Source organism: Cynoglossus semilaevis, chromosome 18 (genome assembly GCF_000523025.1).
Source record: "Cynoglossus semilaevis isolate Cse_v1.0 chromosome 18, Cse_v1.0, whole genome shotgun sequence".
NCBI classification, from domain to species: domain Eukaryota; kingdom Metazoa; phylum Chordata; class Actinopteri; order Pleuronectiformes; family Cynoglossidae; genus Cynoglossus; species Cynoglossus semilaevis.
The window spans coordinates 2,103,773-2,129,844 of record NC_024324.1 but is presented as its reverse complement, the minus strand read 5'-3'; the positions used below and the strand labels follow the sequence as shown (position 1 = coordinate 2,129,844).

Here is a 26,072-nt window from a genome sequence, read left to right as displayed (position 1 = left end):
GGTTAGAGTGGGGGGGGTTAGAGTAGGGCGTTAAAGTGGATGGGGGGGTTAGAGGAGGGGGCTCAGGGGAGTTAAAGTTGGAGAGGGGATGGGAGTTTATAAATACGTCTAAAAGAGGCAGTTTTCTGCCTCCCCTCCTAGTGCAGTGGTTAGAGCACTTGGCTTGCAAGCAGAGAGTCCTGGGTTCGAATCCCGGAGGAACCACATTTTCCCAATTAAGTCTAACTTAATTATTATTTATAATTCCCAATTAAGTCTAACTTAATTATTATTTATGTTACACAAAAAATAAGTCATTTCTGTTCAATTTAAATTTAAATTAAGTATTTTCTACCTAACACAGGCTGCCACAGGGGGCAGATACATGTGGTTCCTCCGGGAATCTAACCCCGCACCCTCTGCTTGCTAATCTAATTAAAACAAGTATAACAAATGTTAGTCTGTACCTTCTGTTCTGATGTCTTCAGTGCGCAGGCCTTCAGAGGCTCCTTGTCCACCGGCTGACGGAGACGAGTGACGGTCCGGTTCTCACACCCCTCCAGCTTCAGACGCAGGTCCTTGATCTGGGTCAGGTAGGTCTTACACACAGACTCGTCCTGTTCTCCTGGTCAGTGGTGGAACAAAACACAACAGGGTTGAAGTGACACAGAAGCAAAGGTTCAGTTTGTTACTAGCATGTGAGCTAACAACACTTAGCTTGATTAGCATAGAGGTTAAATCAGACTTTCTGTTTAAGAGCTGCAGTGACAGTTATCTTTGAAGTGTGTTGGTTTGAGTCACATGACGTCTCCACACTCAACAAACACACTTCAAAGAAGACTCTGCACCAAACCCTGGATTATTTAACCCTGTTGTGATCAAAGTGATTACTGTGAGGTTATTTCTACAACTGTTTCTAACACATGCTGTGTTGATGATGTCATCAGCAGCTCTACTGGTCACTGACACACATGCACGACAGACTGCAATCACGAGTGGAGTTAGAAGAAATCAGTGAAGATGATGGACTTGATTCAGGGTGATTAAAGGTACACACACACACACACACACGTTGATCCAGAGTGATTAAAGGTACACACACACACATGTGAAAATGCAGCCAATCAAAAGCCAAAAGTGTTAGGGACATTCTGTGCCTGGCTCAGAAGCGTCTTACCTGTCCTGGCTGGAACATGGCCTGTAACATGAACCCAACAGTTACCTCACCGCACAGTGATGACAGTGACGTGTAGTGAAGTGAAGGTCACGTGATCACGCCGCTGATTCGCTGCCACTCACCTTGTTCTGCAGACGTCACCATGGTGTTGTAGTGCTGGTTGGCCTTGTTGTAGTTGGACTCGACCTGCATACGGTCCTCGGCCCCGAACATCTGCGAGTCCTGGCTGTCCCTGAGGAAGTCCTGGTAGTGCTGCTCCAGGTTCCTGAGGGCCAGACGGTACTCCTCCACCCTGAGGGTCTTGAACTGAGGAGGAGAGCGGTGTTAGATGTTTTATGTTGAATCTAATCTCAGGTCCAAACTGATGTAGTTGTCTGAGTGTGTTACCATGGAGATGTTCCATGTTTTGATGATGTGGATGTCCCTCATCAGGTACTGCCAGGACATCAGACTCTTCAGGTCCACGAACATGGTCTGCCACATCAGCTGCAGCTTCTGGAGGTTTCCATCCAGTCTGAGGACCAGAACATCAAGGTGAGGGTTAAAAAAAAAGAACTCACACAATTCTCCAGAGAACGTTGTTGTCTTTTCTTATGTGGTGTTTCATTGTTTTACCCAGCAACGCTGTTCACTGCGTCCTTATTGGTGGGTGGGACCAGGAAGCAGATGGACGGGACTGAAGCCTCGCTGCCGGTGTCGTTCAGCACCTGCCACTTGAAGGGGTTGGAGTTGTTGAGCAGAGCACATTCGTCTCCTCTGTGGACAGTGATCTGTAGAAGGACGTCACAAACATCTGTGTTTAACGGTAAAAACAATAAATCCTACAAACTACGACCAAAGAGTTCTGCATCTTCATCACAAACTTTAAAGATGTTCAACATTCTCACCTCCATCTGTTTGAAGTCACAAACTGCCTGGATGGGCATTTTGCCCTTCAGTGGGGTGGTAGGGTTGCGTGGCTTCAGCTGGATGACGGTCTTTGCTCGTCTCTTCAGAGCTTCGAGGTTGGTCTTAAACTCAGCCAGCTGCTCCTTCTCATCCTGGGGAGAAAACAGAAACAAATCACTAAAAGACAGAAGTTAAACACGAGTCCAGCTACGCTGTAAATTAGCCATAAATCACAGAAATGCTAAGATGAAATTGACTAAAATATTACTAATGGTTAGCAAAGATTAGCTAAAGATTAGTCAAGATGCTAAGAGCCTAAAGAAGCTCAAACCATGACACAGTTAGCATGGAAATATCAAACATTACTAAAAATATTAAACACCTGCTGATAGAATAAGCTAACCTAACTTAACGTAAGCCAATTAGCCACATTGGAAGTAGAAGATAAATTCTTCAGAACACTGAAGGTTCATGGAGAGACGGTCCAACTCACAGCAGCGTCCTGCAGCAGGTCTTCCAGCCTGGTGACGGTGATGGAGCGGTCACACGTGTACTTCCTCTTCATGGTGTCCTGCATCTTCTTCAGCTTCTCCTCCGCCTCCTTCACATCCGTGAAAAACTGGACAAACAATGGCAGAAAAAAAAGGAGAATTCAAGGCTGCAGGTCTGTTTTTAAATCCCAGTTTGAGAAGAAGTTGATGATGAAATGAACACTGACCTGGAAATGTGCTGTGTTCTCCTTCAGGTGGGTTTCAATGCAGCAGCACAGCTGCAGGAGCCAGCTCCACTGAGTCTGCAGAGCTGCAGTGAAGGCCTGAGGACGGAACCCAGAGGAACACAGTCATCAGAACGTCATCATCGTTCCTTTAGTTTTCATCTTATAAAGTCAGATGACGTGTGTCGGCTCCTACCTCGATGGTCTTCCTGGCTGGATGTCCGTCCCTCAGCAGTTTATCTCCTGTGGTCTGGACAGCGTTCACCTTCTTCTCCCTGAGCTCCAACTCCCTCATCAAACCCTGGTCACAACAACCACAGCACCACACAGTGGTCAGACTCAGTACTGGAACCAGCATCAAAACTCCAGACTCCGTCTCTGTACCGAGTAGTTGTCTTCCTCCAGACTCTGCTCCGTCTCTGTACCGAGTAGTTGTCTTTCTTGGCCGTCATGTTGGTGTTCTTGTCGCTCCAGTCGTAGTTCACCTCCTCCTCCTCCTTCTCGTTCAGCCACATCAGCTCCTTGGTTGCTGCCACAACAAAGGCGTGGAGCTGGTCCAGGTAACGGAGACGGGCCTTCGAGGAGGTCTGTACGGACACAGTACATGTGTGTAAATATACACGTTTGTACACATGTTTTACAGAGTTACAAAAAGAATCATGATTGACCAAAACTAAAAAAAATGTTCTTTTCTTTTCCAGACTCACCAGCAGTTTTCCGTACTGCAGCTCCAGTTTTCCCAGATAGTCTCTGTAGGCAGCTTTGCTGGCTGGAGAAACTTGACTCTGAGGAGAGGTCAGGAGAGGTCAAGGGTCAGGAAGAGGTTGTTTTCTCACCTTGTTATCATCAGTTATAAATGACCTAATTGTCGTTGTTTTGTCATTACATTACCACCCTATGCCTGGCGCTATTTTATCACTTTATTATTCAAAAATATTCTTAGAATTGCTCTTACTTTTTGTTATTTAATAATCAGTTTCATTTTTACTTTCTGCTTCTAAACTTTTCGTTCTGTTTGTGTTTGTTTGAAATCTGTAGAAAAGTCTGTTTCAGTTCCCACCTCATCAGCCTTCGCCCTCTCGATCTTGGACCTGAACTCTTCCACGCACTGGTGCAGCCCACGGTGGCTGCCCAGCAGGGACTCCACGGTGGGCAGGTCTGAGCCCCACTCCCCTTCGTCCACCCTGCGCTGGTTCTCCTCCACCCAGCCCAGCAGGTCTTGGGTGTAGCGGAGAGTGACTTCATCCAGTTCTGGCCTCACCCTCACTGGCGCCTGCTGGAGGACCTGGGCGGCGTGGACCTGGGTCATTGGCATCTGGGCCATGGGGACCTGGGTGATGGTGACGCCCGACTTGAGGCGCAGGTTGTACTCACTGCGCAGGTTCACCAGTCGCTCATGGAGGCGATACACTCTGGAATCAGAGAGATGAGAAGACTTTTAGTTCTGAAATGACTGACTGCAATCTCTTGTAATGCCACTAGAGGGAGCCAGAATTTTCCTTGTCACTCCAAACTCTATCACATTCTTTACAATTTAAGGTGATTTTTTTTTAAACTTTAAATATCAACATGTTTAAATACAAATGTTAATCATTCAACCGTTGCTGTTTAGAGCCATTTTAAAACCTGTGATTGATTTAACTTTGTTTTTAAACATGAAGAACAGTGACATCTTGTGGCTCAATGTGTGAAGTGCAACCAAAACAAATAATAGCGACAAACTAAATATTGAAATATTAAAAAGTTAATATTGATAGGTTGCCACAAAGTCACTTTGACTCTGTATATGTTTTAAATTATGTGAATTATTTTGGAATTATTTATTCATAACACTTTACGTTTGTCTTGATTTATATCACCAGCACCTGCGATACATCTGCTCAGCCTGGAGATGGCGTCCGTCTTTGAGCAGCTGAACATCGTTGAAGAGGAGGCGAATCATTCCTTCTGCTTTCTCCAGGTCAGCCTCCATCTCTGCTGCGTGCTGAGCCGGTTTCCCCGAGCTCATCATCCTGGCGTCCTGCAGCAGCAGAAACATCTCAACATTTCAGTCAAAGTTTAAAAAAGAACCCAAAACACTCACTGTCTTCTCCCTGGTACAGATCAGAAGATCGGACCCGAGGCCTGGTTCTCACCGACTGCAGCAGGGTCTCCACCTGGTTCAGCTGTTCCTCACAAACTCCTGACTCCATCTGGACCTTACTCACGATCCTCTGGAGTCGCTCCAACCTGCAGCCAGAGAAGGTGAGGAAAGTTTACATCTTACAACGACAAAAAGCAAAGATATCTAACGGTCAGACACCTGTCTGAGAACTTTCTAAGTTACTCGTACAAACAAAATCTGAAATTTTCTGCAGGTCAGAAATAATAACAAAACAAAAACTCACTCAGCTTTGCTGCGAAATAAATATTTATAATCATATCCCTGGTTCATGAACGCCATGTCTGAGCTTTGTCTGAAATTAAACCTCCTGCAGAACTCCCTCTCATGGTTGTTGCTGCAGCCACGCCCTAAACTCTCCACCAATAAAATCTCCCATAAAAGCATAAAAAAACACCGTTGTGTTATTTTATGTTGCTGTGGAAATAAAACAACCACGAGTAGTGTTCCGCCGTTCGAGTTAAATGTTCCACTTTCATCACACTAACGACGTGGTCATCAGGATGTGAGTCACCGTCACTGGCTCATGATCAGACTTTCTTTTCTCTTTTTAACATTTTCTCTGTTTTTTTTCTGTTGAATCTCAAAAGAGAGCATTACAATTAGAATAAAACCAATAAAAGATGACTGACAGTTAGCAAAACTACAGAAAATAAGGATGGAAAAACTGCAACAATATTATATTATTTCATCGTGGTCAGATGGTGAAAAATGATCTCATCAAAAAAAATGTTGGTGGAAATTATTTTTCAAAATGTTATGTTTTCTGCATGTTTCTAATCAAATTAGAGCATTTTAGATTTTTATTTAGAAAAATTAATTAGCAAAAGACTGAAAAAAAAAATTAACCACCAATAAAAAAAAAATGTTTTAGTTTAACCCACTAGCTGCAGTGTAAGTTAGCAACATGCTGTAGTGGAACAGAGCAGTAACAACGACTTGTACAAAGATAAAGTACTGCAACCAAAGTAGCTAAGAATTTAGGACAACAATAGATTCAAATGTTCTCTTCGACTGACCTTTCAAACTCTGTCCTCAGGAGGCGCTCTCTCTCCAGGATGGCCACATGGAGGCGACCCCATTCTTTCTCTACGTCAAAGGGATGGTAACCTGGGGGCACTTTGACATGACCTGCCTGAACTGCACCCTGTAACAAACACCAAGTATAACTATGATTACAATTGGACACATTTGTTTGATTTATTTATTTGTTTTTGCTGAAGTCAATTATTTACTGTTTTCGCCTGTGTTTTATTTAACACATTTGGATATTTTAATGTGTCTCTGTCCCCTCTGCTGCTCTGTACTCTGAATGTTAATAAATGTTGGTTTGTTTTCATCTCAGTCCTGAGTCACTGATTTTTCTGTTGTTTATCTTCTTTCGAAAAAAAATTCAAAATGACAATTTTTTTTTCTAGAATCTTTTCTAGAATTCGGCACTACAAAAAGTGTTTTCTAGAAAAAAAAAAGTAAGGCATGTTTTGAGTGATTTTTCAAATATTCATAAAAAATACTTTTTGGAGTTTTAAACACAAAATATTCACCTGGCAGCATGTTTTAGGACCTAATCTTGCATTTTAAGGCATTTCGGGGACTTTTTATTTTTATGGATATTTTCACGATGGTAAGGCTATAGTAAGGCATGTTTTGGGTGATTTTTCAAATATTCAAATAAAATACTTTTTGGAGTTTTAAACACAAAATATTCACCTGGCAGCATGTTTTAGGACCTAATCTTGCATTTTAAGGCATTTCGGGGACTTTTTATTTTTATCGATATTTTCACGATGGTAAGGCTATAGTAAGGCATGTTTTGGGTGATTTTTCAAATATTCAAATAAAATATTTTTTGGAGTTTTAAACACAAAATATTCACCTGGCAGCATGTTTTAGGACATAATCTTGCATTTTAAGGCATTTCGGGGACTTTTTATTTTTATCGATATTTTCACGATGGTAAGGCTATAGTAAGGCATGTTTTGGGTGATTTTTCAAATATTCAAATAAAATATTTTTTGGAGTTTTAAACACAAAATATTCACCTGGCAGCATGTTTTAGGACCTAATCTTGCATTTTAAGGCATTTCGGGGACTTTTTATTTTTATCGATATTTTCACGATGGTAAGGCTATAGTAAGGCATGTTTTGGGTGATTTTTCAAATATTCAAATAAAATATTTTTTGGAGTTTTAAACACAAAATATTCACCTGGCAGCATGTTTTAGGACCTAATCTTGCATTTTAAGGCATTTCGGGGACTTTTTATTTTTATCGATATTTTCACGATGGTAAGGCTATAGTAAGGCATGTTTTGGGTGATTTTTCAAATATTCAAATAAAATATTTTTTGGAGTTTTAAACACAAAATATTCACCTGGCAGCATGTTTTAGGACCTAATCTTGCATTTTAAGGCATTTCGGGGACTTTTTATTTTTATCGATATTTTCACGATGGTAAGGCTATAGTAAGGCATGTTTTGGGTGATTTTTCAAATATTCAAATAAAATATTTTTTGGAGTTTTAAACACAAAATATTCACCTGGCAGCATGTTTTAGGACCTAATCTTGCATTTTAAGGCATTTCGGGGACTTTTTATTTTTATCGATATTTTCACGATGGTAAGGCTATAGTAAGGCATGTTTTGGGTGATTTTTCAAATATTCAAATAAAATATTTTTTGGAGTTTTAAACACAAAATATTCACCTGGCAGCATGTTTTAGGACCTAATCTTGCATTTTAAGGCATTTCGGGGACTTTTTATTTTTATCGATATTTTCACGATGGTAAGGCTATAGTAAGGCATGTTTTGGGTGATTTTTCAAATATTCAAATAAAATATTTTTTGGAGTTTTAAACACAAAATATTCACCTGGCAGCATGTTTTAGGACCTAATCTTGCATTTTAAGGCATTTCGGGGACTTTTTATTTTTATCGATATTTTCACGATGGTAAGGCTATAGTAAGGCATGTTTTGGGTGATTTTTCAAATATTCAAATAAAATATTTTTTGGAGTTTTAAACACAAAATATTCACCTGGCAGCATGTTTTAGGACCTAATCTTGCATTTTAAGGCATTTCGGGGACTTTTTATTTTTATCGATATTTTCACGATGGTAAGGCTATAGTAAGGCATGTTTTGGGTGATTTTTCAAATATTCAAATAAAATATTTTTTGGAGTTTTAAACACAAAATATTCACCTGGCAGCATGTTTTAGGACCTAATCTTGCATTTTAAGGCATTTCGGGGACTTTTTATTTTTATCGATATTTTCACGATGGTAAGGCTATAGTAAGGCATGTTTTGGGTGATTTTTCAAATATTCAAATAAAATATTTTTTGGAGTTTTAAACACAAAATATTCACCTGGCAGCATGTTTTAGGACCTAATCTTGCATTTTAAGGCATTTCGGGGACTTTTTATTTTTATCGATATTTTCACGATGGTAAGGCTATAGTAAGGCATGTTTTGGGTGATTTTTCAAATATTCAAATAAAATATTTTTTGGAGTTTTAAACACAAAATATTCACCTGGCAGCATGTTTTAGGACCTAATCTTGCATTTTAAGGCATTTCGGGGACTTTTTATTTTTATCGATATTTTCACGATGGTAAGGCTATAGTAAGGCATGTTTTGGGTGATTTTTCAAATATTCAAATAAAATATTTTTTGGAGTTTTAAACACAAAATATTCACCTGGCAGCATGTTTTAGGACCTAATCTTGCATTTTAAGGCATTTCGGGGACTTTTTATTTTTATCGATATTTTCACGATGGTAAGGCTATAGTAAGGCATGTTTTGGGTGATTTTTCAAATATTCAAATAAAATATTTTTTGGAGTTTTAAACACAAAATATTCACCTGGCAGCATGTTTTAGGACCTAATCTTGCATTTTAAGGCATTTCGGGGACTTTTTATTTTTATCGATATTTTCACGATGGTAAGGCTATAGTAAGGCATGTTTTGGGTGATTTTTCAAATATTCAAATAAAATATTTTTTGGAGTTTTAAACACAAAATATTCACCTGGCAGCATGTTTTAGGACCTAATCTTGCATTTTAAGGCATTTCGGGGACTTTTTATTTTTATCGATATTTTCACGATGGTAAGGCTATAGTAAGGCATGTTTTGGGTGATTTTTCAAATATTCAAATAAAATATTTTTTGGAGTTTTAAACACAAAATATTCACCTGGCAGCATGTTTTAGGACCTAATCTTGCATTTTAAGGCATTTCGGGGACTTTTTATTTTTATCGATATTTTCACGATGGTAAGGCTATAGTAAGGCATGTTTTGGGTGATTTTTCAAATATTCAAATAAAATATTTTTTGGAGTTTTAAACACAAAATATTCACCTGGCAGCATGTTTTAGGACCTAATCTTGCATTTTAAGGCATTTCGGGGACTTTTTATTTTTATCGATATTTTCACGATGGTAAGGCTATAGTAAGGCATGTTTTGGGTGATTTTTCAAATATTCAAATAAAATATTTTTTGGAGTTTTAAACACAAAATATTCACCTGGCAGCATGTTTTAGGACCTAATCTTGCATTTTAAGGCATTTCGGGGACTTTTTATTTTTATCGATATTTTCACGATGGTAAGGCTATAGTAAGGCATGTTTTGGGTGATTTTTCAAATATTCAAATAAAATATTTTTTGGAGTTTTAAACACAAAATATTCACCTGGCAGCATGTTTTAGGACCTAATCTTGCATTTTAAGGCATTTCGGGGACTTTTTATTTTTATCGATATTTTCACGATGGTAAGGCTATAGTAAGGCATGTTTTGGGTGATTTTTCAAATATTCAAATAAAATATTTTTTGGAGTTTTAAACACAAAATATTCACCTGGCAGCATGTTTTAGGACCTAATCTTGCATTTTAAGGCATTTCGGGGACTTTTTATTTTTATCGATATTTTCACGATGGTAAGGCTATAGTAAGGCATGTTTTGGGTGATTTTTCAAATATTCAAATAAAATATTTTTTGGAGTTTTAAACACAAAATATTCACCTGGCAGCATGTTTTAGGACCTAATCTTGCATTTTAAGGCATTTCGGGGACTTTTTATTTTTATCGATATTTTCACGATGGTAAGGCTATAGTAAGGCATGTTTTGGGTGATTTTTCAAATATTCAAATAAAATATTTTTTGGAGTTTTAAACACAAAATATTCACCTGGCAGCATGTTTTAGGACCTAATCTTGCATTTTAAGGCATTTCGGGGACTTTTTATTTTTATCGATATTTTCACGATGGTAAGGCTATAGTAAGGCATGTTTTGGGTGATTTTTCAAATATTCAAATAAAATATTTTTTGGAGTTTTAAACACAAAATATTCACCTGGCAGCATGTTTTAGGACCTAATCTTGCATTTTAAGGCATTTCGGGGACTTTTTATTTTTATCGATATTTTCACGATGGTAAGGCTATAGTAAGGCATGTTTTGGGTGATTTTTCAAATATTCAAATAAAATATTTTTTGGAGTTTTAAACACAAAATATTCACCTGGCAGCATGTTTTAGGACCTAATCTTGCATTTTAAGGCATTTCGGGGACTTTTTATTTTTATCGATATTTTCACGATGGTAAGGCTATAGTAAGGCATGTTTTGGGTGATTTTTCAAATATTCAAATAAAATATTTTTTGGAGTTTTAAACACAAAATATTCACCTGGCAGCATGTTTTAGGACCTAATCTTGCATTTTAAGGCATTTCGGGGACTTTTTATTTTTATCGATATTTTCACGATGGTAAGGCTATAGTAAGGCATGTTTTGGGTGATTTTTCAAATATTCAAATAAAATATTTTTTGGAGTTTTAAACACAAAATATTCACCTGGCAGCATGTTTTAGGACCTAATCTTGCATTTTAAGGCATTTCGGGGACTTTTTATTTTTATCGATATTTTCACGATGGTAAGGCTATAGTAAGGCATGTTTTGGGTGATTTTTCAAATATTCAAATAAAATATTTTTTGGAGTTTTAAACACAAAATATTCACCTGGCAGCATGTTTTAGGACCTAATCTTGCATTTTAAGGCATTTCGGGGACTTTTTATTTTTATCGATATTTTCACGATGGTAAGGCTATAGTAAGGCATGTTTTGGGTGATTTTTCAAATATTCAAATAAAATATTTTTTGGAGTTTTAAACACAAAATATTCACCTGGCAGCATGTTTTAGGACCTAATCTTGCATTTTAAGGCATTTCGGGGACTTTTTATTTTTATCGATATTTTCACGATGGTAAGGCTATAGTAAGGCATGTTTTGGGTGATTTTTCAAATATTCAAATAAAATATTTTTTGGAGTTTTAAACACAAAATATTCACCTGGCAGCATGTTTTAGGACCTAATCTTGCATTTTAAGGCATTTCGGGGACTTTTTATTTTTATCGATATTTTCACGATGGTAAGGCTATAGTAAGGCATGTTTTGGGTGATTTTTCAAATATTCAAATAAAATATTTTTTGGAGTTTTAAACACAAAATATTCACCTGGCAGCATGTTTTAGGACCTAATCTTGCATTTTAAGGCATTTCGGGGACTTTTTATTTTTATCGATATTTTCACGATGGTAAGGCTATAGTAAGGCATGTTTTGGGTGATTTTTCAAATATTCAAATAAAATATTTTTTGGAGTTTTAAACACAAAATATTCACCTGGCAGCATGTTTTAGGACCTAATCTTGCATTTTAAGGCATTTCGGGGACTTTTTATTTTTATCGATATTTTCACGATGGTAAGGCTATAGTAAGGCATGTTTTGGGTGATTTTTCAAATATTCAAATAAAATATTTTTTGGAGTTTTAAACACAAAATATTCACCTGGCAGCATGTTTTAGGACCTAATCTTGCATTTTAAGGCATTTCGGGGACTTTTTATTTTTATCGATATTTTCACGATGGTAAGGCTATAGTAAGGCATGTTTTGGGTGATTTTTCAAATATTCAAATAAAATATTTTTTGGAGTTTTAAACACAAAATATTCACCTGGCAGCATGTTTTAGGACCTAATCTTGCATTTTAAGGCATTTCGGGGACTTTTTATTTTTATCGATATTTTCACGATGGTAAGGCTATAGTAAGGCATGTTTTGGGTGATTTTTCAAATATTCAAATAAAATATTTTTTGGAGTTTTAAACACAAAATATTCACCTGGCAGCATGTTTTAGGACCTAATCTTGCATTTTAAGGCATTTCGGGGACTTTTTATTTTTATCGATATTTTCACGATGGTAAGGCTATAGTAAGGCATGTTTTGGGTGATTTTTCAAATATTCAAATAAAATATTTTTTGGAGTTTTAAACACAAAATATTCACCTGGCAGCATGTTTTAGGACCTAATCTTGCATTTTAAGGCATTTCGGGGACTTTTTATTTTTATCGATATTTTCACGATGGTAAGGCTATAGTAAGGCATGTTTTGGGTGATTTTTCAAATATTCAAATAAAATATTTTTTGGAGTTTTAAACACAAAATATTCACCTGGCAGCATGTTTTAGGACCTAATCTTGCATTTTAAGGCATTTCGGGGACTTTTTATTTTTATCGATATTTTCACGATGGTAAGGCTATAGTAAGGCATGTTTTGGGTGATTTTTCAAATATTCAAATAAAATATTTTTTGGAGTTTTAAACACAAAATATTCACCTGGCAGCATGTTTTAGGACCTAATCTTGCATTTTAAGGCATTTCGGGGACTTTTTATTTTTATCGATATTTTCACGATGGTAAGGCTATAGTAAGGCATGTTTTGGGTGATTTTTCAAATATTCAAATAAAATATTTTTTGGAGTTTTAAACACAAAATATTCACCTGGCAGCATGTTTTAGGACCTAATCTTGCATTTTAAGGCATTTCGGGGACTTTTTATTTTTATCGATATTTTCACGATGGTAAGGCTATAGTAAGGCATGTTTTGGGTGATTTTTCAAATATTCAAATAAAATATTTTTTGGAGTTTTAAACACAAAATATTCACCTGGCAGCATGTTTTAGGACCTAATCTTGCATTTTAAGGCATTTCGGGGACTTTTTATTTTTATCGATATTTTCACGATGGTAAGGCTATAGTAAGGCATGTTTTGGGTGATTTTTCAAATATTCAAATAAAATATTTTTTGGAGTTTTAAACACAAAATATTCACCTGGCAGCATGTTTTAGGACCTAATCTTGCATTTTAAGGCATTTCGGGGACTTTTTATTTTTATCGATATTTTCACGATGGTAAGGCTATAGTAAGGCATGTTTTGGGTGATTTTTCAAATATTCAAATAAAATATTTTTTGGAGTTTTAAACACAAAATATTCACCTGGCAGCATGTTTTAGGACCTAATCTTGCATTTTAAGGCATTTCGGGGACTTTTTATTTTTATCGATATTTTCACGATGGTAAGGCTATAGTAAGGCATGTTTTGGGTGATTTTTCAAATATTCAAATAAAATATTTTTTGGAGTTTTAAACACAAAATATTCACCTGGCAGCATGTTTTAGGACCTAATCTTGCATTTTAAGGCATTTCGGGGACTTTTTATTTTTATCGATATTTTCACGATGGTAAGGCTATAGTAAGGCATGTTTTGGGTGATTTTTCAAATATTCAAATAAAATATTTTTTGGAGTTTTAAACACAAAATATTCACCTGGCAGCATGTTTTAGGACCTACAAAATGTCATTTTTGCATGTCGTTTTTGATCAAAAACTAAAAACTTTTGATGAAAATTTTAATAAATTTATTTTTTAAACTTTTATTATTTCTTGAATGTTTCTCATAAAATTAGGGCCTTTAGAGAATATTTTTTAAAAAAATTCTGTATAAAATTTTATGTCAAAATGTCATTTTTGCATGTCGTTTTTGATCAAAAACTAAAAACGTTTGATGAAACTTTTAATAAATTTATTTTTTAAACTTTTATTATTTCTTGAATGTTTCTCATAAAATTAGGGCCTTTAGAGAACATTTTTCTAAATTTTTCTGTATAAAATGTTTTGTCAAAATGTAAACTTTTCATGACTTTTTTGGTGAAAAACTAAAGAAGTTTGATGAACATTTTAGTAAAATTATTTGTCAAACTTTTATCTTTTCTTGCATGGAGTTTTAAACACAAAATATTCACCTAGCAGCATGTTTTAGGACCTAGTCTTGCATTTTAAGGCATTTTGGGGACTTTTTATTTTTTTCGATTTTTTCACGGTGGTAAGGCTATAGTAAGGCGTGTTTTGGGTGATTTTTCAAATATTCAAATAAAATATTTTTTGGAGTTTTAAACACAAAATATTCACTTGGCAGCATGTTTTAGGACCTATTCTTGCATTTTAAGGCATTTCGGGGACTTTCTATTTTTATGGATCTTTTCACGCAAAACTTGCCTTGCTATAGCCTTACCATCGTGAAAATATCCGTAAAAATAAAAAGTCCCCGAAATGCGTTAAAATGCAATTTTAAATATTCATAAAAAATACTTTTTGGACTTTAAAACACAAAATATTCACTTGGCAGCATGTTTTAGGACATAGTCTTGCATTTTAAGGCATTTCGGGGACTTTTTATTTTTATGGATATTTTCACGATGGTAAGGCTATAGTAAGGCATGTTTTGGGTGCTTTTTTAAATATTCATAAAAAATACTTTTTGGACTTTAAAACACAAAATATTCACTTGGCAGCATGCTTTAGGACATAGTCTTGCATTTTAAGGCATTTCGGGGACTTTTTATTTTTATGGATATTTTCACGATGGTAAGGCTATAGTAAGGCATGTTTTGGGTGCTTTTTTAAATATTCATAAAAAATACTTTTTGGACTTTAAAACACAAAATATTCACTTGGCAGCATGCTTTAGGACATAGTCTTGCATTTTAAGGCATTTCGGGGACTTTTTATTTTTATGGATATTTTCACGATGGTAAGGCTATAGTAAGGCATGTTTTGGGTGCTTTTTTAAATATTCATAAAAAATACTTTTTGGACTTTAAAACACAAAATATTCACTTGGCAGCATGTTTTAGGACATAGTCTTGCATTTTAAGGCATTTCGGGGACTTTTTATTTTTATGGATATTTTCACGATGGTAAGGCTATAGTAAGGCATGTTTTGGGTGCTTTTTTAAATATTCATAAAAAATACTTTTTGGACTTTAAAACACAAAATATTCACTTGGCAGCATGCTTTAGGACATAGTCTTGCATTTTAAGGCATTTCGGGGACTTTTTATTTTTATGGATATTTTCACGATGGTAAGGCTATAGTAAGGCATGTTTTGGGTGCTTTTTTAAATATTCATAAAAAATACTTTTTGGACTTTAAAACACAAAATATTCACTTGGCAGCATGCTTTAGGACATAGTCTTGCATTTTAAGGCATTTCGGGGACTTTTTATTTTTATGGATATTTTCACGATGGTAAGGCTATAGTAAGGCATGTTTTGGGTGCTTTTTTAAATATTCATAAAAAATACTTTTTGGACTTTAAAACACAAAATATTCACTTGGCAGCATGCTTTAGGACATAGTCTTGCATTTTAAGGCATTTCGGGGACTTTTTATTTTTATGGATATTTTCACGATGGTAAGGCTATAGTAAGGCATGTTTTGGGTGCTTTTTTAAATATTCATAAAAAATACTTTTTGGACTTTAAAACACAAAATATTCACTTGGCAGCATGCTTTAGGACATAGTCTTGCATTTTAAGGCATTTCGGGGACTTTTTATTTTTATCGATATTTTCACGATGGTAAGGCTATAGTAAGGCATGTTTTGGGTGCTTTTTTAAATATTCATAAAAAATACTTTTTGGACTTTAAAACACAAAATATTCACTTGGCAGCATGCTTTAGGACATAGTCTTGCATTTTAAGGCATTTCGGGGACTTTTTATTTTTATCGATATTTTCACGATGGTAAGGCTATAGTAAGGCATGTTTTGGGTGCTTTTTTAAATATTCATAAAAAATACTTTTTGGACTTTAAAACACAAAATATTCACTTGGCAGCATGCTTTAGGACATAGTCTTGCATTTTAAGGCATTTCGGGGACTTTTTATTTTTATGGATATTTTCACGATGGTAAGGCTATAGTAAGGCATGTTTTGGGTGCTTTTTTAAATATTCATAAAAAATACTTTTTGGACTTTAAAACACAAAATATTCACTTGGCAGCATGCTTTAGGACATAGTCTTGCATTTTAAGGCATTTCGGGGACTTTTTATTTTTATGGATATTTTCACGATGGTAAGGCTATAGTAAGGCATGTTTTGGGTGCTTTTTTAAATATTCATAAAAAATACTTTTTGGACTTTAAAACACAAAATATTCACTTGGCAGCATGCTTTAGGACATAGTCTTGCATTTTAAGGCATTTCGGGGACTTTTTATTTTTATGGATATTTTCACGATGGTAAGGCTATAGTAAGGCATGTTTTGGGTGATTTTTCAAATATTCATAAAAAATACTTTTTGGACTTTAAAACACAAAATATTCACTTGGCAGCATGCTTTAGGACATAGTCTTGCATTTTAAGGCATTTCGGGGACTTTTTATTTTTATCGATATTTTCACGATGGTAAGGCTATAGTAAGGCATGTTTTGGGTGATTTTTCAAATATTCATAAAAAATACTTTTTGGAGTTTTAAACACAAAATATTCACCTGGTAGCATGTTTTAGGACCTAATCTTGCATTTTGAGGCATTTCTGGGACTTTTTATTTTTTTGCCTGAATTTTCTATGTCATTTTTGGTCAAAAACAAAAAAAGATTTGATGGTAATATTAGTACAATTAGTTTTAAAACTTTTTTCTTTACTTCCATGTTTCTCATAAAATTAGGGCCTTTAGAGAACATTTTTTTTCGAAATTTTTCTGTATAAAATATCTTAAAAAAATGTGATCTTTTCATGTTGTTTTTGGTCAAAAACTAAAAACTTTTGATAAAATTTGTAGTAAAATTATTTTTCAAACCTTTCTCTATACTTGCTTGTTTCTCATAAAATTAGGGCCTTTAGAGAACTTTTTTATAATTTTTTATGTATAAATTTTGTTGTCAAAATGTTAACTTTACATGTCGTTTTTGGTCAAAAACTAAAAACTTTTGATGAAAATTTTAAACACTAAACGCTAAACACTTTAAAAAAACTAAAAAAATAAAAACTTACCTCAAAAGATTTAAAGATGTGCTTGGAGCGGTTCTTGTCCGCCTCTTTTGCTGGGAGCTCAGTTTCCTTAAACTTGAGGAACTGACGCCACAAAACCTGGACATCAATAAAATAAATTAAAAATAATTTCTAAGTTATAACGTCACACTGTGCCTGCTTTTTTGTTTGAATTCTTTTTTCTGACCTCTATCTCTTCGTAGCTGTTGGGGAACTTCTTCTCTTCAAAGACCAGGATGTGGTGTCTGATCCACTGCAGCAGTACAGTGACCAGCTCGTAGTACTCATGCCAGCGCAGCTCCAGCTCCTTCAGGACAAACAACGTGATAATTATTATTATTATTTTTGTTTTTTGTTCTCATCAATGTAGCACCAAGCAACTCTGCAGCAAAATGGGATTCCCGTGGCTGTTGTTGCAGCAGACGGCAAAATGGAATTCACGTGGCTGTTGTTGCAGCAGACGTTGCAGTAGAAAACTAAATAAAAGTCTACTCACTGGTATTTATCATATCAGCCAGGGATTTTATTTTAGAAAAGTTTCAAGCTTCTTGTAAAATGAAGCTAATTCCAGTTATTTGGCATCAATTAGTTCATTACTTTTACGTAACTATACATTTTTTAAATAAATTTATAGTTTAATCAATTTTAATTATTCAATTTAATTGATGTCAGGGGTTCTTGTTGTTTCAGTTGTTTTATATTTATAATATCTAAGATTGTATTTAATCTTAGATATTTCTATCTAAAATATATATTTAGAAGAGCGGATGAACTGACATTGTATTTCACACCATCCTGGACATCTGGCACCCTGGGCATGACATCATACAGAGAGGAGACGTATGTGATGATGGATTTCTCATCTGGATGAGGAACGTCAACATCTGTCGGGGAGGAGGAAAAAAAAAAAAAAAGTCCTTAAAAAACCTCCCTTGGAAAAATACTTGATAATAAAAAAAGGTTTCTTCTCTCACCCTCAGGGTCCAGCAGTTTGGTGACTCCCAGTTCTCTCTCAGCAACGCTGAAGGCCTGCTCCAGGTTCTCCTGGTTACTCTGTCTGTAAACCTGGTTCATGTCTATGAGAGCGGGCCTGGACAGAGCAGGAGGAAAAGGAGAAGGAAAAGGAGAACAGTTACTGGAAATCCTTCAGTACACTGTGATTACCGTCAACTACAGACTGAAATATGTGACCACTGGAAAAACATGATTCACTGACAGGGTTTACGCTGAACGACAAGCAGCCAGCTAAGTTTTCCCTTACTGGCTGTTTTTTATAGTTTTGGTATTTATAGACTGTATATATATATATATTTCTTTTGGACTATTTTGGTAATAAGATTTTTACAACATTTAACCACAGGACATGAATCTTTTAGTTCAATGACATGATTATTGTAAACAACATTATTTAGCTAATGCTAGCTCTTTGAGGCTAGCTTGGCTAGCTTGGCTAGCTCAGAAACAACATCATCTTATCTTTATGTATCGTGTTGCACATTTTTATTTAATAAATGTCTGCAAAAACATGTCAACATTTTAGGCAATTATTAAAAAACAAATATCCTTTTGACTTTTGAGTCGACATTCCTGAAGAACAAATGGACATGATTATTTAAACTACAACTCACCTATTTTTTAGGAATCTAAATATAATCAAAAACCTAAAAAACACGTCCAAACTTTTTCCATCTTGAGAAAAAAAAAACAACAAAAAAAAAACAATAAAATTGAGGAATTTTAAAGACTTTTTCATTTGCCTGCCAGTCATAAATCCCCAGCGCAGCAGCAGGTGAATTACGTTAGCCAACATGTTTCGTGTTAACTGAAACTGCTTCAGGCTGAACTCCAGAGAGGGCAAGAAAAAACAGGAGTCCACACTAGTGGAGGAGAATTCAATCAAATTTCTATTTTTAAACCACATCACACGGCGGATCGTGAGTGCACTTTGCTAGAAAGAGTAACGACCTGTCGGTGCACGTTAGTAAAAACTTGTAAAGGATTAAAAACTCAAGTCAAGGAAAACCACAAGAACCACAAGAAAATGAATGAAAAGAAAAAGAAACCAAAGGTGTTGCTAAACCACTCGGGTCACTCTCTGGACGTAGTGTCCTCTGTAACTCTGCGCTTGTTCTTGGTCCACGTAGCAGACATGTCTGTTGGACGACCTGTCCCGGCTCAGGTGGACAACCTGAGACTCCGATCCTGACTCCCGCTCCTCACTGTGGGAACATCGACTGGAGCGGTTTCCTGGGCAGTGGGAGCATCGAGCTGGGTGAATGGTGGTCTCGGTGGGGATCTCCTCACACAGCATGATTACTCTGTCGCTCAGGTCGCTGATGGAGCCCACTGTGCTGCTGGAGGCGCTGTTCAGGCGCTTCTTAGAGCCAAACTTATGCTTCAGCTTCAACATGGTGAAAAGCTCAAATAAAATCCCGCAGTAGCTCCGGTTTGTTTTCTTCTTCTTCTTCTAAAGAAAGTAGCTGTAGTCCTCCGTGCAGCTGTTCTTAATCCAGTTTGAAAGAATCTGCAGCAGAGGGCTGACGCGTCCTTGAGTTTTGCTGCGACCTGTCAGTTAATGCACCCTCGAGGGCAACCCTGTATTTTTTTTTTTTTTAAACCCAGGCTGATACACCCACACAGGAAAACGCCCCGTCTTTTCACAGCCAACACCACTTCAGTGCTTCTGCTTCTGTTGTTGTCGAGCAGCGCACTGAGCGATCCTGCAGCGGAGTCGGAGTCTAGAGTGAGTGAGAGACTCCGCCCAAAACATTTGGTATCACTAGGAGAGTGTTTCCAGCGAGGAGGAACCTCAGTTTGGACTGGAGTCACAATGTGGTTTTTACATGCAGACGGCAGAGAAGTGGAGTGACTCACCAGGAGCCACTTCTCCAGCCGCTCAGGTCACGGTCATGATGATTTCCTGAGTGAGGAATTTCTAAGACTAGCTGCAGGATTATTTAGGAATCTGTCGTTAGTTTAATAAGGAAGCAAAAAAAAAAACACAATCACAGCCCCAGCACGCAGCTGTTGGAGTTGTGAGTTTTGGCAGGTTTTGCACCGACAGGCTGCGGTTTCATTTGTTGAGTCTATAAAACTCAAACAGATTGAATTCTCCTCTGACATGGACCTCAGTTTCAGCTCAGGCCACAGATGGTTCTGCAGATATTTAAGAAGCGATTCGTTTTTACGAGTGTCCCCAACCCCTGGACTGTGGACCAGTGCTGGTCCGGGGGTCATTAGGTACTGGGCCGCACTAACTTCCATTTACTTTCCTCATGTACAGACGAAGTTTTTCTAAATATCTATCAGACTCTAACACTAACTGAACGGCCTACAAATGTTTTATTTTCAATAAATACTTTGACTTTTTAATTTAATTGATCCTTAACAATCCTTCGATGAACAGTAAAGAGCTGCTGCTGCACCAAACTCCTCACTGCAGATCCTGATCCTTAACGACATTTAGATCAAATATATTCGTTATTTATGTGAATGATCTACAAGTAGTTTTACAGCTGTAGACTGGATTAAATAAAAATAAAAATAAAAATAAAAATGAAAATGAAAACCATCACTGACTTCTGTTCAGTTCCTGAAGGAGTTAAAATATCTGACATTCACAAAAAGAAACATTAACATTTTTTTATGATTTACACCAAACTCTTCTCATCTGTCCCGACATGTCAAATATGCCCCGGACGTTTTGCCTCTTGGCCCCGGTGCAGTTTTTAAAGGAAAACAGCTGAACGTCCTGGGCCGCAGTGGAGACACTTTCACATTTACGTCCTGTGGTTTTTGTCAAGATGACAAACAAGGATTTGAAACATGTCAGCCATGTTGGCCACATCCTCACACTGACCTCCTGCTGAGCTGGAGCTAACGGCTAAACTGTGTCTTTGGGACCATTTTGTGAATTCAAGGTTGAGCTGAAGTTAAAACGTGGCTCACGATCAACAAAACCAAAAGAAAAGAATCTGTATCCACCGCTGACAAACTAGCTCAGAATAAGGTTATGACAATCATTAGCATTAGCAAGGAGCACGATTTCTCCGCATAAACATTTACCACCAAAACCAAAAAAACTTTAGCAACTTTCTAGTTGTTGTCAACAATCGTCTCACCTGTGTTTGTGGATGATGGCGCTGAAGAGTTTTCCATCCCTCCAGCTGGTGGTGAAGTTGTCGCAGCGCAGACCCTGGTATCCCTCCACCATCCTCTGAGACCACAGCAGCAGCTTCTCTTTGGCCGTCATGTCGTCGGACTGACCGTTCACCTGGATGTCGGAGATCTGGAGCCACAAGACGAAGACGAAAGAGTCAGGGGTCAGGGGTCAAAAGATCTTTAAGGATACAATTATTCTCTCTAAAACTAGAAACTCTTTTTGTAGTAAAAGTCTGGTAGAAAAAGTCAAAGTTAAAAAATAAAATAAAAACACATTAAGTTCATGAAAACCAGGCTGTAAATGGGTATGGTTTTCATGGACTTTTGGGCGAAGAAAAAAAAAAAAAAAGAATTCCATTCTGCCCTTGAATGTTTTCCAGATGTTAAATGAGGCACAATTAAAGATGGGAATGAAATGAAACCCATCAGTTTTCCACAAAGAGCAAAAGGAAATTCACCGAAGCCACGGATTTGGACAGAAAACGACCAACCCTGCAGAGAGTTGGCAGCCAGGACACAGCTGATAAAAGTGAGTCACTGATCTTATAAAGTTTTATCAAAGTCTCTATAATAATATCCAGCAGCTGCTTCGAACAGATGCTTCAGTGTTGGATAAAACACACGCCTCATAAACGACAAAGAAACAAAGACTAAAGAGCAGATTTATCCAATCAGACGTCAGGAGACATTCATCAACGAGCTGCTACTTTTCTTGTGTTTTTTTTCCTCTATAATCATGTGAATGGCCACCATTACTGAGAAGGGCAGGGCGTTTGTTTTCATCCACTGCAGGTACCAGAAGGGCGGGGCTGTCGCTACAGAAATACAAAGAAAACTCTGCAAGAAGCACAATAAACTCATGGAAACTGATTTTTTTTTCTAAAATGTCTTATTTGATTGAAAAACCCTGCACCCAAAGCTTAACTTCTCCAAGTGCTACAAATGGACCAAGACCCATATTTTGGACCACTCAGTCGTCAGTCAGATTCTACCCATTTCCTCTGAACGAACCCTAATGTCTTTGTTTTGGTTTGGCTGCTGGTCTTTAGGAACAATGCTGGACTTCCTGTTCGCTCTCCCAGGTACAGTCAGCTTTGTACCAACGATCAGGTGACTGATCTCAACACGGGGGGCGGGGATTCTCTCAGCACGGTTTGAATGAAGTAACACAGGGCGGACGTTCTCTTTCCATTTTCCTTCTGAGTCACTGTTTTTATTTTACTTCCCATCTTCATGGTGCAGCGACGGGGTTTCCCTGGTGGGTGGAAAAAAGCAGAAGGAAAGAAATGCCTTCTGCTTTTTTTCCCTTCCTCCACCCTTTCCTGAAATAAATAATTCGTTTTGCTCTGACTCATCAATGTATACCCCAAACAAAACAAAACAAAACAAACAAAAAACACCAGAAATAACGCTGCGCCGTGAGAGAAAACAAATTCACACCAGTAAAATAAATATAAATATAAATTAAATCACGTTATATAACTGTATATTCTTCTATTCTTGTAGAAGAACAGATTTTTAACTTCCGTCCATTCGGGGCTGATCAGGGAAGTCTGTCAAAAATCTCTAAGAGTTTAAATCCAACTGTAACTTTTAGCCTCATCCCTGAAGCTGTCACAATCTTTGACTGTAAATCCACCTAAAACTTTTGCCCAGAACAAAACACCCTTTTTTTTTATTATTACACACAAAGATATCGTCTACTTTGTCTTTAGGTTCTGAAGTCCCACCCACGGCTCAGGCCAACTTTCTCATGGGAAACACTGAGTCATAAAAATGGATCCCACATCCCAACGTCACCATCAGAGCCATCAGAGGATCAAAGAATCCACATTTGACTCCCACTGATTTTTCCAAACATCAAGTAGAGCGTCCTCTTCAGAAACATCTGATCACTTTTCTACACCGTCACTTCCTGCAGTGACGAGGTTTAACACTAAAACACGTTTCTCAGCTGCAGATTCTTCAGATTCTCGTTTTCCTTTTCAGTCGTCTCATAAACCACAATCATCAACAACATGAATGTGTTATTATTTTATAAACGTTGTTCGTTTCTTTTTTCTTCTATTTAAATCATGAAGACTCCTGTGTGCAGAGTCTTTTCTGGAACATGAATCATTCTCCTCTGACTGATCACAGTGTTTATATTCTAACCAGCAGATTGTCAGTGAATTACACGAGCTCTGTGACTAACGAGTACTTGGTACTGTTTATGTATTTTCATTACACTGTAATTACTCTGCTTCCGCAGCAGTTTGGAGAATTCAAAGCTCTGTTCCGTGTTTCGGCGTCTATTTGTTCCCCGTGTTGACACAGCAGTTTGGGAGCAGCCGAGTCCAGCTGCCAATCATTTCCGGGCCGACGTTAAACATTTGACGGCACCTCAACTCCACGTATGTACAACAACGGCAGCTGCACAAAGAATAAACACCGAACAAAGGTTTTCATTCAAAGTCAACGATCTTTGTGTCAACATCGACCTGGTTCTGTTCTCTGTAGTCTGTGAAAACACGCTGGAACTGGAACCAGATGTGACGATGTATCGATCGTCAGATTCTTGCCAGTACACACTCCTATCACGATGTATCGTATCGTCAGATTCTTGCCAGTACACACTCCTAGTGACAATGTGTCCATTTTCTTTACCTGGAAGTGAAGGATGATGGTCCATATCAGACCCAGGGTCAGTTTAGGGTTTCCATCTGCGATGTCATCGTTCCTGATGTTGACAAGTTTCACCTGAACACAGAATTCAGACAACAATTTATAAAGAAGTCAGGAGTTTTCTGCCTTTTGGCAAAACACGAACTGAAAATATTAAAAATCTCACCTGTCTGTGTTTGAGGAAGTCCAGAGCGATCTGTACGTTCTGCAGCTTATGGAAACGCATCCGGCCTTTCTCCCGAGGCTAAAAGAGAGGAGACGAGACCGAGCATCAGGTAAGAGTGAACGACTGGATGAACAAACTCCAAAAGATCCTCCACGACTGAGGAGCAGGTGTGAACTCTGACTCGACCCCAACTTTTAGTTTAAAGTGAAGGAGACGTGGAATTCAGACTCTGTGTCTCTACCTTCGTTACGACAATAAAATAATAAAAAAAAAAGCTTTTGGTTGGACTAATGCCAGATCTGACAGCACATCATGACCCAGAGATGCATTAAAGATCCAGCCAGGAAGTTCTGCAGGTGACGGCATGATGATGGGTGATGAACGAGCTCAGAGATTTGGCCAATAATAAATCTGACACATCTTCCCCGAAACATATTCACACCTTTTTTTTTTTTTAAATCTTAGTTGCACCAGTCGTAGATGAAGTTATTTGCATCTTTTAACCTTCTGCAGGAAACAGCGACCCTCAGTGGAACTGACATGCACAAGTTATAAAACACAGCTATAAAAAAGCAACCGGACAGTTTTTTTTTAACAGCTAGCTGTAGCCAGTTAGCAAGATAGAGAGATTAACTCTTAGCTAAAAGAACTCAAAACGTATCCTGATAATGTTCACTTTATCAACATTAACTCCCTCTAAAATCACAGACAGCAGCCGGACCTGCAGTACGTACATGCACCTCCACTAGTGACAGCTACAAGCGCTGATCGGTGTTAGCCTCCCTGCTAGCTCGGTTAGATGGAAAAGGACGATGTTTGACACAAAAGGACAACGGAAACAAAAAGATAAATCAATAAAAAAAAACAGGGAGTGTGACTGTCATCATGCACATCCGAGCAGCCACCAGGGGGTGGCGACACATGCTCCGGCCGGCCTACAGTCCAGACGCCACTCACCAACCGCACGTTCCTCACAACGTCACGTTCCCTGGGCTACCACAGCACGAGCATCGCAAGAGGAGGAGGACAGAGGCAAAAGTAGGGGACAGGTCAACAAACAGGAAGTAGATCAACAGAAACAAAGCAAAGAAAAAACAAAGAGGGTCAAACAGGTCAGTGCAGAGGTTACAAGATGGAAGCAAATCAGGAAAATTAGTTTGTTTTGGTTGTTTTTTTTATCAGACGCCACCAAAAACGACCAGCGCGAAGTCAGTGAAGTCAAATAACCTCAGCTCGAATCGACACATGCGTGAGTGGAGACGAGACACTGACGGAGAGTTTGACTCCACAGTCAAGACATTAACGTTACAAATACGACAACGGCAAGAAAAAAAGGAACGGGACGGAAGATTTAGGACCGGGTTTGAATTAGAGAGACGTTCATGGTCCGACGTCACTGTGTCTCACCAGTGTCTCCCCGGAGAGGACCTCCAGCAGGGAGATGAGGTTGTGTCCATCTCTCAGGTCCTCGTACAGGTCCGTGACGTGTCTCTGGGCCTGAGGAGGAAGAAGGGAGACATTTTATAGTTTAATGGAAGGAAGTCTTTGTTGACATCACTCTGCTGCTTTAGTATTCACACGTGTGACTGATCTTTGTAGGGTTGAGTCAAAAACAGAGTCAAAATCTGTTCAAACTTTAAGTATAAAGTATCATTTCTCATGTTAATAAACATTTAAACCTTCACTGTACGTTACGATATCTATCTATATGATTTAAACCTCCATTTCTATTAGAGACGACACTGTACGTTACGATATCTATCTATATTTCTTTTTCTCTCTACATTTTTTTTCCTGTATCCTCCACCTGCCTTGTTGACAGAAGGTCAGATTAAAGGACAATAATTCTATGTTTGTTTGACATCAGTCATCAGAGTCTCAGTGTTAGAATATACAGTTTAAAGGTGAGGGGAAAACTGAAAAAAGACGAGGAGTGAGGGAGGGGTTAAAAACACACACACACACACACA

The 26,072-nt window shown here is 37.4% G+C and overlaps 1 protein-coding gene and 1 long non-coding RNA gene across 16 annotated transcripts in view; one reads left to right on the top strand and one right to left on the bottom strand.

Annotated features, from left to right (window-relative positions):
• Nucleotides 1-26,072, bottom strand: part of pleca (plectin a) — a 99,156-nt gene that overhangs the window by 15,448 nt on the left and 57,636 nt on the right. For 10 of the 15 annotated variants that reach the window (XM_025065180.1, XM_025065183.1, XM_025065182.1 and 7 more), the window contains 23 exons: nucleotides 25,510-25,599; nucleotides 24,103-24,180; nucleotides 23,919-24,011; nucleotides 21,233-21,399; nucleotides 18,086-18,201; nucleotides 17,889-17,995; nucleotides 17,299-17,418; nucleotides 17,115-17,210; nucleotides 5,940-6,067; nucleotides 4,895-4,988; nucleotides 4,625-4,779; nucleotides 3,820-4,171; nucleotides 3,467-3,544; nucleotides 3,185-3,346; nucleotides 2,956-3,060; nucleotides 2,763-2,858; nucleotides 2,538-2,663; nucleotides 2,044-2,196; nucleotides 1,772-1,926; nucleotides 1,544-1,670; nucleotides 1,279-1,462; nucleotides 1,157-1,177; nucleotides 447-604 (listed from right to left, as the gene is read on the bottom strand). In XM_025065180.1, the coding sequence (XP_024920948.1) occupies nucleotides 447-604; nucleotides 1,157-1,177; nucleotides 1,279-1,462; nucleotides 1,544-1,670; nucleotides 1,772-1,926; nucleotides 2,044-2,196; nucleotides 2,538-2,663; nucleotides 2,763-2,858; nucleotides 2,956-3,060; nucleotides 3,185-3,346; nucleotides 3,467-3,544; nucleotides 3,820-4,171; nucleotides 4,625-4,779; nucleotides 4,895-4,988; nucleotides 5,940-6,067; nucleotides 17,115-17,210; nucleotides 17,299-17,418; nucleotides 17,889-17,995; nucleotides 18,086-18,201; nucleotides 21,233-21,399; nucleotides 23,919-24,011; nucleotides 24,103-24,180; nucleotides 25,510-25,599 (2,961 nt within the window). Of the gene's footprint in view, nucleotides 1-446; nucleotides 605-1,156; nucleotides 1,178-1,278; nucleotides 1,463-1,543; nucleotides 1,671-1,771; nucleotides 1,927-2,043; nucleotides 2,197-2,537; nucleotides 2,664-2,762; nucleotides 2,859-2,955; nucleotides 3,061-3,184; nucleotides 3,347-3,466; nucleotides 3,545-3,819; nucleotides 4,172-4,624; nucleotides 4,780-4,894; nucleotides 4,989-5,939; nucleotides 6,068-17,114; nucleotides 17,211-17,298; nucleotides 17,419-17,888; nucleotides 17,996-18,085; nucleotides 18,202-19,191; nucleotides 20,104-21,232; nucleotides 21,400-23,918; nucleotides 24,012-24,102; nucleotides 24,181-25,509; nucleotides 25,600-26,072 lie in introns of those variants that run through there. The other 5 variants (XM_025065181.1, XM_008331101.3, XM_025065191.1 and 2 more) reach the window with 2 other exon arrangements.
• LOC103393971 (uncharacterized) lies at nucleotides 4,158-6,094 on the top strand. Its single transcript, XR_003052677.1, has 4 exons — nucleotides 4,158-4,298; nucleotides 4,622-4,719; nucleotides 4,862-5,003; nucleotides 5,960-6,094. It is a non-coding gene; the product is annotated as an uncharacterized LOC103393971 (long non-coding RNA).